Here is a 14,516-nt window from a genome sequence, read left to right on the forward strand (position 1 = left end):
TCCTTTTTTATTCTGAGCTTGACATCATATGACATGGAATATTTCTATGGTTAGTTTGGGTCATCTGTCTGGTTGTGTCTACTCACAGTCTATTCCTTGGAGGGTTAGAGTAAGAAACAGAGAAGACCTTGATGCTGGGGTACTGTTCATCAGTAGTTAAATTTTAGAATGTTAGCAGTATTGTTTTGGTCACAGATCTAAAACACAGCACCATACCAGCTGCTGAGAAGAAAATTAACTCATCTCAACCAGACTTAGTGCAACCACAAAAACTTATTTAACTAAAAAAAAAGCCTCTTACACTTGAATTTTCTTAACTACTATGCCATCTGGAACTCTGACTTATTGAAAATTTTGCCAGACCCAGAGATGTTTCCTATATTAAAATTCCCAAAAGTGGTCTTAAGAGAAACAAACAAAAATCTCAATTTTAACTTCAATTTTAGGTCAGCTATTTACAGTAAGGGAAATGTATTTGCCCTTTAGCAGATATTTTATTTATTATTTAAAGGATCGTGTGTCATCTCACTTCTTTTCACAGAGTTATTGATTTAGGAGTCATGACTCCATGTGATAAGATATTGAGAGCTGCTGTTGAGAACAAAGCAGGTATAGAGAGATTTCATTAGTACTTCTGAATTGTTTGATTTTTAAACCACACTTGCATTTTTTATTGCTGCTTATTGCATTCCTATGCTGTCTATGATTTGGTCAGACTATCTTCAGAGAAATCAGAACTGCTGCATTAACAATATTAATTATTTAGCATTTGGCACTTCTGTGAAACTTAGCCCGAGGAGTTGAAACCCTGTATCAAAAGGACAATTCCATGAGAGATGCTTTAGTATTTGTTTTACAGATGGATAAATGGAGCCTTGAAATGGTTTAGGTAACTCCTTGTTGGGTCTTAAAGCAGTGAAAGAACTTGGCATTTGGCTTGCCAGATCAGTGAGTGTGAAAGCAAGAATGAATTGTTGTAATAAATAACGAACTTTCTGAAACAAGTTGCAGTTGCTTTGAAACAGTCTACTGCATCTTGGAAAAGATAAATTGTGTGGAACATAGATGGTGAAGTTTGAAAGTGTTTCCAAGAGCAGAGCTTATAATTATTGTGTCTTATTTCGGTCCTCAGTGCTGAGCTTCTGAGGCTTGGAGCTTGCTTATCAAAAGTAACCTTTATTTATTGTTGAAACCAGAGCAGTAGATGTTCACCAGCTGTGAAGACTGGGAAATATCTTAAACTGGGGATTTGGAATCATTGTCATTCTTGGAAAGCTTTTACTTTTTAATTGGGTCAAACCTTCCTTATAGGCTCACGACTACCCTGCTTTTTATCTCATTTTTTTCTATCTGACACATGAAGTTATCTGATGTATGAAATAAACCTTTCTGTAATAATTTCTGTGTCTTTCTAGAGTGGATTTGCTAAACCCCTTGTGTATGTGTGTTTGTAAATTTGCAATAGATATAATTGGCCTGTCTGGTCTCATCACCCCATCTTTGGATGAGATGATTTTTGTTGCTAAGGAAATGGAGAGATTGGCAATAAAGATTCCTTTGCTGATTGGAGGAGCAACTACTTCTAAGTAAGATATCTCAATTGGGAATATGGGCAATATCTGTGAAAATAGTGTTAAGTAGGGAAAAAGAAAATTTACAGCCATTTTTTTACCCCTTTCCCCATTTTTCTGTAACATACATACTGGTATGTATTTACTTATGATTGACAGTTACTTCTTGTCTTAGAAATCCTAGAATACAGAGGTAAAATGTAGTCAGGACATAACAAATAATGGACATCTTAAACATTTAATTTTTACAAGTGTGTATTTTGCAAGTGTATATTGTATGTGGAAGTACTGTATTTCCTCTAAAAGTTCATGCACATACGCGTGTGAATACAGTTCTGTTCTTCCAACAGCTTGAATGTTCTACTTTGATTCATCAAAGTATTCCAGAAATGCAGGATTTTGAGACTAGAAATGATCATGTTGACATCAGGGAGCTATTATCTTTAAGGAAGTTACTGTATTTTCCTGGATCGTTGTTTAGAAAGCTGATGACTAGGCTGAGTCTCCAGTCCTGTTCAAACAGGCCTATAGGGGATAAAGTCTAGCTGCTTGCTTTGAAATACTTAGCATGTTGCATTTGATAGGCTGAGCTTTTCTGTTGATATCTTGTTCTCTCAGGTCTGTTCAAATGAAATAATAGAGCTACTATGATTTCCTGAAGATCAGTGTTGACAGCTCACTGACACCTAGTCTTAACATTACCACAGATGTGTTTTGGGCATGTATAATGGCCTTGGGTCACGCTTTGCTGACTCGTTTAGGTTGCAGTGTGCTTGAGTAGGTGACAGCTCAGAAGACTGCAGAGGTCATTTTTTGTGTAGCTGGTAGTGGTGTTGCTTTTGTTATCAGAGCAGCACATATTGTAGCCAGACCTATTCTGTATTTCTGTCTTTAGCAAATTGTCTCATAATCTGACAGATGGTGGAGAGTAGGCTCACTACCAGTCTTTATTGTTCCTGTAATTATAATGCAAGGTTCACTGTATTCTTTTTCTCCTTCTCCCTGTGAGTCTCTTCCTACGACTTTGATACTGACAACAAACATGGAGGGTTTTTCCTTAAAAAAAAAAAAAAAAAAGCAGGAGTTGAGTGAAGGGAAGGCTTTATTCTAGGTGGAGGTCTTAGGAGAGCCCTTTCTTCAGATCATTTCAGTGTTTTCACACGAGGCATTGTGGTCTTGTAATCCATGTCAAATAACCACCATCAAACAATTTTGTAGAATTTATTCACAGAGATGAATGTAGCTAAGAGCGAGGTAGCACTAGTTTTATCCTTGAATATGGAAATTACTGAAGAGTATATACTTAATTTTGAATACATAAACAGTAATTTTATTTATGTCAACTGTATATAAATATACACTGTGTCTCACCTAAAAAATCTACTGCGCAGGCTTGAAGGGTTAATGACCTTTCCCAAATCTTCGCTCGTGAAGACTGGCCATACATATAAATATACACTTATGCATGTGCCCAGACACAATACAGTGTCTATAAATATATGTCAAGTAAAGGTATTCTATATGGAAGACTGGATTCGTAATATATATTTAATTTTACTTTCCCAGTCTTAAGCTTAACTTCATATGTACATTCTCAAACGTTGTATATGTGTTAGAGGTTGCTAATGAAGAACCATCTACAATTTTTTTTCTCTGTGAAAAGTAGACGTTGTTATTTGGAATAAGGAGACCATAAATATTTTGAAGGGTGTAAGGTGAGGTTAGTTTGAAAGAGAGAGAGGATGGATTTTGTCTCCAGAATCTGCACAATAGAGTTTCTTCATAATTTACAGTAATGATGATGTTTGCGTTCTTACTGTGCTGCTTTGGTAAATTCAGATGCTGAGAAATAATAGTGACATTCTCTCTGTGGTAAAGTTTATTTTTAAAAAAATATAAAAATTAGTATGTAGTGGTTGATACAGTGCCATTGTAGGACCATGTCCTCTTTGTTTCCTTTGTCTGTTTCTATCAGAACAGAAGATACAATATCTTTGTAAAACATATTGCTGCCAAGATCAGAAGTGTGTATCCTAGCAGCAAATTCAGAAGGTGCTGGACAGTGTTTACACAGCTGTGTTGCACAGTCATCAGTAAACCTCTGTGTTCAAGTGCTTTAAATATTTGACAGCACCTGAAGAAAAAGGAGATCTTATTTCAGCTGTGGAAGGTTGCTTCCTGGAATCAGATTTAGATCTTATTTAAAGAATGGTGTTTGACCTTAGCATGCAAGAAAGCAAACAGGGCTTTGACCTATAAGGTCTTTGTTCCTACACTTGCTTGCAGAGTTTTGGCAGGACTCTGAGCAGAGGTTCTCTCATCACTAGAAGCTGTTAGCAGCGTTCCTTTCTTTATCAGAGCAGCACATGTAGCAGACCTATTATGTTCTATATTTATGGCTTTAGCAAATTGTCTCATAATTTGACAGACAGTGGAGAAGTAGGATCACTACCTGTCTTTATTGCTCCTATAGTTATAATGCAAGGTTCACCGTATCTTCAAGATGCAAGTTTGTAATATTTATTGACCACTGGCAGAATTCCTTCTTCAGGCGAGTAGAGGACTTGAGCCTCCAATTTTGAAGTAGAGCCTTGCAGAAATGGAATAATCATCCCTGAATTAGGTTAATGCTAATCTATAGACCCAGCATGTGGGAGGGAAAAATGTAAGATGAGCAAAAAGGATTAAAAAAATTGTTAGTTCTTGGTAGGCTTAGTTTGGAACATTGTCACTGAAATTTTCTGAGACTCAAACTAATGAGTTGCTGATTTTCATTCAGCTGGTAAGACAGTGAGGGAATGTGAGTTGGCACGTTATTTATGGAGTGTTCTGATACTCTTTGAAAAAAAGTGTTTATGTACCTATTATTAAAATCTGTGTTTAATGATTCATGTGTAGCAGATGGACAAATGAATTTCTTTTGAAGTTCTAGTCTATGATTAAGTCAGGATTTATTTCACTGGGGGTTTTGTTTGGTTTTGTTGGGTTTTTTGGTTTTGTTGTTTTTTTGTGTCAGTTGTGAAATGCTCACTCTTTTTCTTTTTCATTGAAGAACACACACAGCTGTTAAAATTGCCCCACGATATAGCGCACCTGTAATTCATGTCCTGGATGCATCCAAGAGTGTTGTGGTTGTAAGTTCTAAATTATAGTTTTTCATCCATGCAAAAATACATGCCCTGTTTTTCTGTTGAGCCTCTCATTCTTCCTCTAAGGCTTAATGTTGTAGCAGAAAATTGAAGAAGCACGACAGAGACAAGTTTCTGAACTACTCTTGCTTCAGTTGTTTTTTTGCTACCACGTGGTTCTCTCACCTGACTTATGTCAGTTATTGTCACTAGGTACTTTTATTTAAATACCACATTTCTTTAGTGAGGGTGACATTAATTCTGAGTCCTTGACTGTAGTTTTGAGATATTTTATAGTGAAGAGCAATAGAGTTAGATATGAACTGCTATTCTCTCTAATTTGGATATATTTCTGAAGTTAGTTAGATGGCAACATTAGTAAAGAGAAACGTGCTGCTGGAGTTTTTTGGGCTGGATTCTCTTTCAGAGAAATGGGTGGTCTTAGCTGGCAAATACTTACTTGTAAGAAGTAGGCCAAGCAGCGTGTTTTTTCTGTGACTATTAGTTTTTGAAGTTTTTGAGTATTTTCCTGTCACATCTTTTCAGAGCCAGACTTGGCTCTGCTAATACTACCTGTGAAGTAGGGCAGTGCTCTCAGTAGTACTCATATTCCAAATATGGATAGTTTGAATAGTTTGAATCTCATTTGCAGATTATTTGTAAGGCTTAGTTTAGTGTTGCCAGTTGTAATTGGAAGTGAGTCCAAAAGAGACTGCTTAGTCTGAAATTCATACTCTGTCCTTATTACAGTATGTACTTACTGCTTTCTCTTTCCTGGTTTTTCAGTGCTCCCAGCTCTTAGACAATAGTGTAAAGGATGATTTCTTTGAAGAAATATTAGAGGAATATGAAGAAATTAGACAAGAACATTATGAGTCTCTCAAGGTACAAATGTAATTGATTTAGCGTCGTTTGAAGTGGTTGGCACTTGCCTCATTACTCTTAGTTTCAGCTCCTTATGAAGAACTTCAGGTGTATTTGTTCTCATTTAAAACTTGCAGTAGAATTGATTGAAAACTTCCAGAAATGCTTATGAAATCAAATTTTCTAACCTATAAGGGAAAATTCTGCATGAGTCTAACATGTTTGGCAAATCCTTGATTGTCATCAGTGGCTAATCAATGGTATCTAGGACACTTCCATGGAGCTGGCATTCAACCTACAGGAGACTTGTGCTCTCCTAGAGCAGTAGCTGAAAATGGGAAGCTACAGCCAGGATAACGAAAATGGCACTGGTGGCTTTTGCTGGTACTGAGCCACACTGTATTTTAAAACACCATGCTTTCCTAATGTCTTAGTCTTGTGTAGGTGAGGGATCTGAGCAATAGGAGAATATCTTGCTGTACCTGTATTTTAGTGTATTTTGAAGTAATAACAGTTCCTCTGTTGTAGTTCAGAGGAACTAGAAATCTTGTAGACCAGGTTTATTAGAAGTATACAGGAAAAAATAATGGTATGGTTGTGGAGTAATCTTACTTTACACCTGTGAACTTGGAGTTGTTGGGACTGAAATTATTGGTTGTCACATTTATCCTGAAGAGTATTTTGAACTCTACCACGAAGTCAACAGTTACAGTTTATGTGTCTGAAAGATGGCTGGCTTTCTGAAATTAACCTTTACGTCTATACAGGAAAGAAGATACTTGTCTCTACAGCAAGCTAGAAGAAAAGGTTTCCATAATGACTGGTTATCAGGCCATAAACCGGGTCAGTTTATATGTTGTTGTTTGTTGTTGCTGTGCCTTTGTTTTATTTAATGTATTTATTTAAGATATATTTTTAATTAAATTATGCTTGATTAAACTTCAGAATATAGCAGTGTAACAGCTTGAGTAAATTGGGGTCTGTCTCAGCAAAGATCATTTTGCATAAATTTGAGTAATCTGTTTCTGCTTTATTTTTTCACAGCTCATTTAAAAATTAAATTTCAACCTAATAAAAAAATTGGAAAGAAAATCCTAAAACAATGAGTTATGCATAACATGATATAGTCAAAGAAAAATCTAACGACCACTTTGAAAAATAATGTCTGCCTGGCTCATTACATTGCAAAGCTTACTACACCATACTTGGTGTGCTATAGTTGTGACGTGGCACACAGGTTATGACATGGCATTTCCATGAAATTCTTCCTTACACTTTTTCCTACCGTTCCCCCATCGTTTTTTGTACTGGGTTGCTTTGATTTTTTTCTTCTTTTAAATTAAAGATTAGAAGTGTAAACAGCATTCCACAAGAAGTTGCATCCTGCAGTGACATTAACACTGCTTTCTGTCATTTCATTTGCAAGACTCAACAAGATGCTAACTTTGAATAGGTCATCTTGATAAAGGTTGTGTTATAAAGTATTGAACAGCACAGAGAAAACAAGTGAAAAGCTTGTGGCTTTGCACACATATATCCGTCTCGCGTTTTCACTTGTGCGGATGCATCTAAACAGGTGTGTGGTGGCTGCAGAAGTTCCTAGAAATTACATAAAAAATTACACAAATATTCTGCAGTATCATAGCATGCAACATGTCTCTGTGGAGGGATTTGTAAATATGAAAGGTATATATGCTCATAAAATATGTTAGGTATTGGTAAGTTGTGTAGGTTTTTTTTGGTGTTCTGTCTTGGCCAACATTCTGGCCACTGAAGTAAGTTCCAAAGTCCAACAGCTAATAAGTCTTGATTTATGTGAAAGAACAAAAGGCCTTAGTTTTTCTATTTCAACTTTATATGCCTTTTATGTTTTTTGTAACTGTGAGTGTGGTATGACTTGGGAACAATATGACAATGAGAATTCTAAGACAATTAATTTGGAAGAGGTCATTTGCAGTGGTGGAGGCTGGTGAGCATCAGTTATGCAGCACATATAAGAGCAATGTTAAATTATTTTCAGCATGTCAAATCGTACTTCTGATTCCTACAGTTAAACCAAAATTCATCGGCACAAAAGTCTTTGAAGATTATGACCTGAAGAGGCTGGTAGAATACATTGACTGGAAGCCCTTCTTTGATGTCTGGCAGCTTAGGGGAAAATATCCCAACCGGAGTTTTCCTAAGATTTTTAGTGATAAAACTGTGGGTGAGTATTGAAATTTATTTCATGTAAAGAATCCTAGCAAGCCTGCACACACCAGGTCTGAAACATGCTGGCTGAAACATTTTGTGCATTTGTTTTTTTTTTTCCCCTAAAATATATGTTGTTACAGCTATATAGACATGATCACACTGAAGTCTCTCCCTATTTGCTGTAGCTGACAGATCACTGCAGTCATCAGAGAATTATGTGGAAAGTGAATTCAACAGTTCTTAAACCTATTTAGCCAGTTGTGAAAACATACTGTTTCTAAAGGGATTTTTTTTATTATTTTTTTTTTGGCTAGGTGAAGAAGCAAGGAGAGTTTATAACGATGCGCAAGATCTACTGAAAACATTGATTAATCAAAAGAAATTACAAGCCAGAGGTGTGGTCGGGTTCTGGCCAGCTCGAAGTGTTCAGGATGATATCCACTTATATGCTGTGGAAGAGGCAGTGGGATCTTCAGAACCAATAGCAAAATTTTATGGCTTGAGGCAACAGGTACAATGACAGCACATTTGTTAAGTGAATTTTTTTTCCACTGCATTGCAAGAATGTAATAGAAGTACTCTATTAAAATCTGTAGAAAATGGGCATTGTAATCTGTCTGCAGCTGTTGTCTTGCCATTTCTTTCAGTAATAACAAGATCTTGTTTGTGGTGATCCAGGTATTTGTACTGTAGTATTTGTAGTGTTTTGCACTGTAATAGTTGTACAAAATGCTTTATAGGTTGGATATTTTCAGAAATGATATGCATTTTCCGTCTTAATTTTAATATTTAAGATATCCTAAAGCAATGTGCTGTATAACTTCATTACATGGATCTTGTGTTGCTAAATTAGAACCTAATGAACCTTAGTTCTCTAATATCCCTGGATTCTGCTTTAGATGAAAAATTCCGCTTGAATGTATTAAAGGTTAAAACCCAGTTAGAATTAAAAAATCCTGGAAAATAAAGCTCAGTGGAGATAAGTGTTTTTGATAGTCTTAATTTTTATGTAAAATTCACCACATGGAGGGCAGTTTAAAATTAGTTGGCTGCTAATTCTGATTGAGCTAATCATTATTTTAAGTATTCATGCTTGAATCAAACTTACCTAGATTTGCATTTAATTTGATAGATTGAACTTTCAAGATATTCTGCTTCTCCTTTTTTTTCCTTGTCTTCTGATTTGGCTTCTTCATAGTTCACATATTCAGAGTCATCAAACATGGTCAGAAAAAAAATTTCAACGATTACCTAAATTTCTGGAGTACCGTATTCTGTAAGGACAATCATGTACCAACATTGCAGGACTATACTAAGAAATACATGACTTAAGTTTTTCTGTTCCAGTTCCCTGGAACAGATTATCTGTAGCATGGAGATGGATTGTGACAATCCATGGCAGATGTTTATATAAAATGCTCTCAACAAGCACACATGCAAGGCTGTTCCAGAGCCTTATGGCCTAGTTAAATATTTTGATATCCCATGTAAATCATGTTTACTACTGTTTCTTTTCCTGGCCTTTTCCCAGGGTTCTCCCAAGAAGAATATCTGGTTTGATAATATTCTTGTAAAGGGTTTTATTATTGGAATACTGTTATTTTCCTTAGTCTTTTTTATCTTATATATCCCCAGTTATTCAGGCTTCTCTCAAAGGTTAAGGCCATGAAACTCTGTGCTATTGTGCATACTGCTCTTCTGGACTCTCTATATTTTAGCTACATCTCTTCCAGTCTGATGTATATAGTAATTCAGCAGAGTCTTCACCAGAGCAAAGTAGAAGCGAATAATTGTCTTCTGTTTCTTATATAAAATTTTCCTTTCAGTACAGAGAGTTGAGTTCATGACATTGACACAGTTAAGTTGGGGATCCATTTAATGTTTTCCTTAACTCTAATAATTACAAAAGAACCTCAAAATTAACATAGATTTTATCTGTGTGGAAAAAGGATATTTCTTTGGTTTTATGGTATTTATGGTATTTTATGGTACTTTATGGTATTAACCTAGTGGGTTAACAGGCCATTTTTCTTTGTTTTTCAGGGTTGAAGGTGTTTTATTTGCTTTTAAGATGCAGTTGGGATTGAGTGGAAAGCATTGTTAAAGTATTGTCATAGAATAGGAATCTTCAGCTAAGTGATAGCCATGAAATAACTTTTCTCTCTCTAAGTTGGGTAGATTTACAAGATCTGTGCCACTTCTTAAATAGCAATCATGTTTCCACATGATATGATTCAAAATTTCTTTTTAGATGCTTAGTCACCTCTTTCTGTTACCTTTTTTCCATTTTTGGAAAAGGATCCAGTGAGCAGTATATTTCCTATTCCACAGAATCACAAAATCAGTTGGGTTGGAATAGACCCCTGAGATCATTGGGTCCAACCTGTGACCCAACACCACCGTGTCAACTAGACCATAGCACTCAGTGCCACATCCAGTCTTTTCTTAAACACCTCCAGGAATGATGACCCCACTAGCTCCTCTGGCAGCCCATTCCAATGTCTAATTGCCCTTTCTGTGAAGGCTTTCTTCCTAATGTCCAACCTAAACCTTCTCTGGCACAGCTTAAGACTGTGCCCTCTCATCTCATCAGTTGTTGCCTGGGAGAAGAGGCCAACTCCCACCTGGCTACAACCTCCCTTCAGGTGGTTGTAGAGAGCGATAAAGTCTCCTCTGAGCCTCCTCTTTTCTCTGAGCTAAACAACCTCAGCTCCCTCAGCTGCTCCTCATAGGACTTGTGCTCCACAACCTTCACCAGCTTCCTTGCCCTTCTCTGGACTTGCTCCAGCACCTCAATGATCTTCTGGAAGTGAGTGGCCCAGAACTGCACACGGTACTTGAAGTGTGGCCTCACCAGTGCCAAGTACAGGGGAAGAATCCCTTCCCTAGTCCTGCTGGCCTCACTGTTCCTGCTAAGGCCAAAATGCCATTGGCCTTCTTGGCCACCTGGGCGCACTGCTGGCTCATGTTCAGCCAGCTGTTGACCAGCACCCCCAGGTCTTTTTCCTCTGGGCCACTTTCCTTTGCATAAAACCCACTTGAACTTCATTTAGAATTCAACCTTTCAGTAGTGATAGATCAATTTTGTTTGTTTGTATGTGTGACTGCTGTAAGGTCTGCATCGTGGGCACAGTTTTGTCTGGATTACTGAGCACATAGTTTGTACCATGAGAAACCAGGAGTGTTTATAAACTCTCACAGCCATTCTATAGAGGGAATTGCTGAAGAATTTCCAGTTTGCTTATCAACCATCAGTTTTGCTAGCAAATGTGGAATCTGTGAGGGGTAGAGAGTAATTATTCCTCCTCTTACCCAGTTGGCACAAGACTGTTCCTTATTTTGTAATAATTTGTATCAGAAACTTCTGAGTTGGAAGGGACCCAAAAGGATCATCAAGTCCAACTCTGAAGTGAATGGCCAATACAAAGATTGAACCTACAGTATAAGCTGATAAATCTTACTGGCTGTAAACAGAAATAAAATATCTCTATATGTGTGTTCAGCGCAGCATCTCTATGGCGTTTTGTTCTTCAGTGGTCTGAGCATGCTCTGAGAGAGGTGGTTTCCTTCTAATTTAACTACAGGAAAGTCACTGTGGCTCAAAGACTAGTTAGGTGTTTGTCAGAAATGTCTTAAGCCCTTTAGTGTTAAAAATACTGGTCTTTAGCTTAGTAGTGCACTAATAATGTATTTTTAAATGTTCTGATTTATTGCACTGATTTTGTTACCCTAGGCTGAAAAGGACTCTGCCTGCACAGATCCATATTACTGCCTCTCTGACTTCATAGCACCAATGGATTCTGGCATTCGTGACTACTTAGGCCTGTTTGCTGTGGCCTGCTTTGGTGTAGATGAGTTATGCAATGAATTTAGGAAACAGGATGATGAATACAACATCATAATGGTAAAGGCTCTCGGCGATCGGTTGGCAGAGGTATGAGGTTTCCTTGCAACTTTCAGCAAACTTACAGCCACTTCAGTGCAGTGCAAGTGGGGTTAGCTCTAGGTGTGTATTTCAAGCTACAGCACAGTTTCAGAAATCATAATTAGTTGCCATCTAAAGATATTTACTGAAGTGGGAATTCTTCCTGAAGGGCAACTGTTGCTGGCAAAATAGCAGTTCAGAAAAGTTGTTGCCCACTTTCAGCTAGAGGAAAGGACCTCTGCTAAAAAGAGCCGCAGTGCGTACTTATATCTGATCCTAGCATGGATGCAAGAATGATGTAGCCTTCCATAGCTAGACCTGGATGAGACACAGATGGTCAAGACCTAGTGACTATAATGATATGTCGCTACCATAGGTTAATGAAGTTACTTTTTAGGTTACTTGTCCACATCTTTTGAGTATGTACGATTTTAAAGCAGGACAATCAAAAAACTCTGATCTACCAATAAGAGAAGAAACTAAAATACTTGAGTTAGCAAAATAAGTTTTGCATGTGAATTTTAATTCTGTCAAATTTCTCACCAATGTTAAAAGCTCCCTTAAAAATTAAAATGGGAAGGGGAAGAAAGTCTCTAAGACACTGTTTGTATTAAATAGCTATTGCATCATTCTGTACAAACTAAAATACAAAAAAATCTTTTCATTCTATTCCAAGGCATTTGCTGAGGAGCTCCATGAAAGGGTTCGAAGGGAATTCTGGGCTTACAGTAGTACTGAGCAGCTCAATCTCTCTGACCTACGCAGAATTAAATATGAGGGAATTCGCCCTGCCCCTGGATATCCAAGCCAGCCTGACCATACAGAAAAACTCACCATGTGGAAACTTGCAAACATTGAGGAAACAACAGGTAACTCTGCTTTACTGAGATTCTTAAACTGTTTTTATGTGAATGAAAGATTGACATTCCAAAAATACAGTGAATTGGGTGGTGCAGAACTACATAAAATACTGATATGCTTCTAGGATTTGCTCTCTTCCCCTTTTCATTGCCATTTTTATTTGGCCTCATTCAAGGAAGAATTTTAAAAACACTGTCAGTGCTGTTGGTGAAGGAGTTGTGTCCCTAAGTAGCAGATTACATGCAAACAGGGTTCTGCTGCACAGAGAAAATTTCTAGCATCCTTATGGTTGCAAGAAGACATTCCAGATATAAACAGGAAAAAAAGCCAACTCAGCAGTGTGTATCCTGGTCCACAGGAACCTTGAAATGGTAATTCTTAAAAAGGAATGAATTCCATTTGTTTTCCTCTGATATTTTACATGTCAGATGTTTCACTGCTCCAAAAATACCTTCCTGTGTTTCAAAACCTCTTGCCAAAATCTCCCAGGTTTTTTCCTTCAAACTGTACAGTTACTTTACAGTAATCATAATGAAAGTCTGCAGTATATTTAAAGGTCTGTGGGTTTTTTTAATAGTTAACAAATGGAAAATGGTTTCTGTTTTAATTCATCTGAAACCTTCTTGGGTTTTTTGAGTTTGCTTGAAGCTGTCCAACACAAAAAAGGTTTTGAATTTGTGCTTATTCTCAATTGTTCTCAAGAATAAGAGGATTCTCATTCACTTTTCCAGGAATTGGTTTAACAGAATCACTAGCAATGGTACCTGCTTCTGCAGTTTCTGGCCTCTACTTTTCCAGTCCCAATTCCAAATATTTTGCTGTTGGAAAGATATGTAAAGATCAGGTAACTTACGCTGTTCATTGTAGTAGTGTTAGAACATTTAAAAACATCTAATTAGCAGATGTCTTAAAAAATTTGTAAATACTAAAAGCTAGAGTTCCAAAATCTCCATCATGTTTTGTGGTCTCTTTGCAGGTTGAAGATTATGCACTGAGAAAAAAATTGTCGGTTGCAGAAGTGGAGAAATGGCTTGGACCCATTTTGGGATATGATACTGAACAACTCTGATACTTGTGGGTGAACTTTTTCTTTGTGATGGTCCATTTGCCAGAAGGAACAAGAAAAGACTTCCCACTGAAAACAGCTTTCTTCCATCCATCCATCCATCCATCCCAATAGCTTGTCTGATTATTTTAAATTTTTGATCAAGGAACTTAATATTTCAAATCAAATCTGCTCTGTGCCCTTGGCTTGAGACCATGAATGCATTTTAGCTCTCTCACTTGTAGCAGCATCCTTTTATTTATTTTTATTTTTTTGCACAAAGTAGAGAAGCTATGTGTAGGGTGGAATGTGGAAAATGCAAAGCTCTCCTGTCCGCAGGAGAAGGAGAAATCAGAAGCAAGAATTTCTATCCCATTGGCTGTGGATATATGTAGAACAGAATTTGACTTGTGTTATTTTAATGTGTTTGGCAAGTCCAGGGACAGAAATATGATGTGATTTTTCTGTAAAGTCACAAAAGGTTTTATACTGACTGATGAGGAGCAACTGAAGTACAACAGATCTCCTTTTTTAAAATCTGTCTGCTCCGTGTTTAGGTCTTGTGATTGGGAACATAGGTTGTTCTCGATGGTGTTTAGAATAATACAGTGTGCTGGATCAATATCAGAGGTGCTGTATTGTGAAATGGGATGACTGAGGCCATGGAGTTGTCTGCTTCATGCTTCCCCTTCCTTTCAGCAAGTCACAATCTGTTTCTACTCCGCATAAAAGGTACTGGTGCTTCCTACCTTCGAGTTATGTTGTGAGGCTTAATTCATACATGAACAATCATTTGTATGGGAAAAATATGAGAAGCATACTTGTTACTGTAGACAGACAGAAAGCTTGGAGCTGACTTCAGTGTTTTACAAACTCTTTAACCTTCCAGATACCTGGATTTTAAAAGCAACTAGTAGTAATACTGTCAT

General features: G+C 37.1%; 1 protein-coding gene across 8 annotated transcripts in view; it reads left to right on the plus strand.

The window, feature by feature from the left end:
- The window catches only part of MTR (5-methyltetrahydrofolate-homocysteine methyltransferase), a 47,924-nt gene extending 33,719 nt beyond the window's left edge, over window positions 1–14,205 (plus strand). For 5 of the 8 annotated variants that reach the window (XM_051782841.1, XM_051782842.1, XM_051782843.1 and 2 more), the window contains 11 exons: window positions 542–609; window positions 1,466–1,586; window positions 4,624–4,705; window positions 5,486–5,584; window positions 6,331–6,406; window positions 7,614–7,769; window positions 8,071–8,267; window positions 11,490–11,690; window positions 12,358–12,550; window positions 13,274–13,386; window positions 13,519–14,205. In XM_051782841.1, the coding sequence (XP_051638801.1) occupies window positions 542–609; window positions 1,466–1,586; window positions 4,624–4,705; window positions 5,486–5,584; window positions 6,331–6,406; window positions 7,614–7,769; window positions 8,071–8,267; window positions 11,490–11,690; window positions 12,358–12,550; window positions 13,274–13,386; window positions 13,519–13,611 (1,399 nt within the window). In that variant the 3' untranslated portion in view covers window positions 13,612–14,205. Of the gene's footprint in view, window positions 1–541; window positions 610–1,465; window positions 1,587–4,623; window positions 4,706–5,485; window positions 5,586–6,330; window positions 6,407–7,613; window positions 7,770–8,070; window positions 8,268–11,489; window positions 11,691–12,357; window positions 12,551–13,273; window positions 13,387–13,518 lie in introns of those variants that run through there. The other 3 variants (XR_007903781.1, XR_007903783.1, XR_007903782.1) reach the window with 3 other exon arrangements.
- Window positions 14,206–14,516: the final 311 nt, after the last annotated feature.

The sequence above is a fragment of the Manacus candei genome, unplaced genomic scaffold (genome assembly GCF_025592945.1).
Source record: "Manacus candei isolate 608988 ecotype Guabito, Panama unplaced genomic scaffold, ASM2559294v1 h1tg000017l, whole genome shotgun sequence".
In the NCBI taxonomy this organism is placed as follows: Eukaryota; Metazoa; Chordata; class Aves; order Passeriformes; family Pipridae; genus Manacus; species Manacus candei.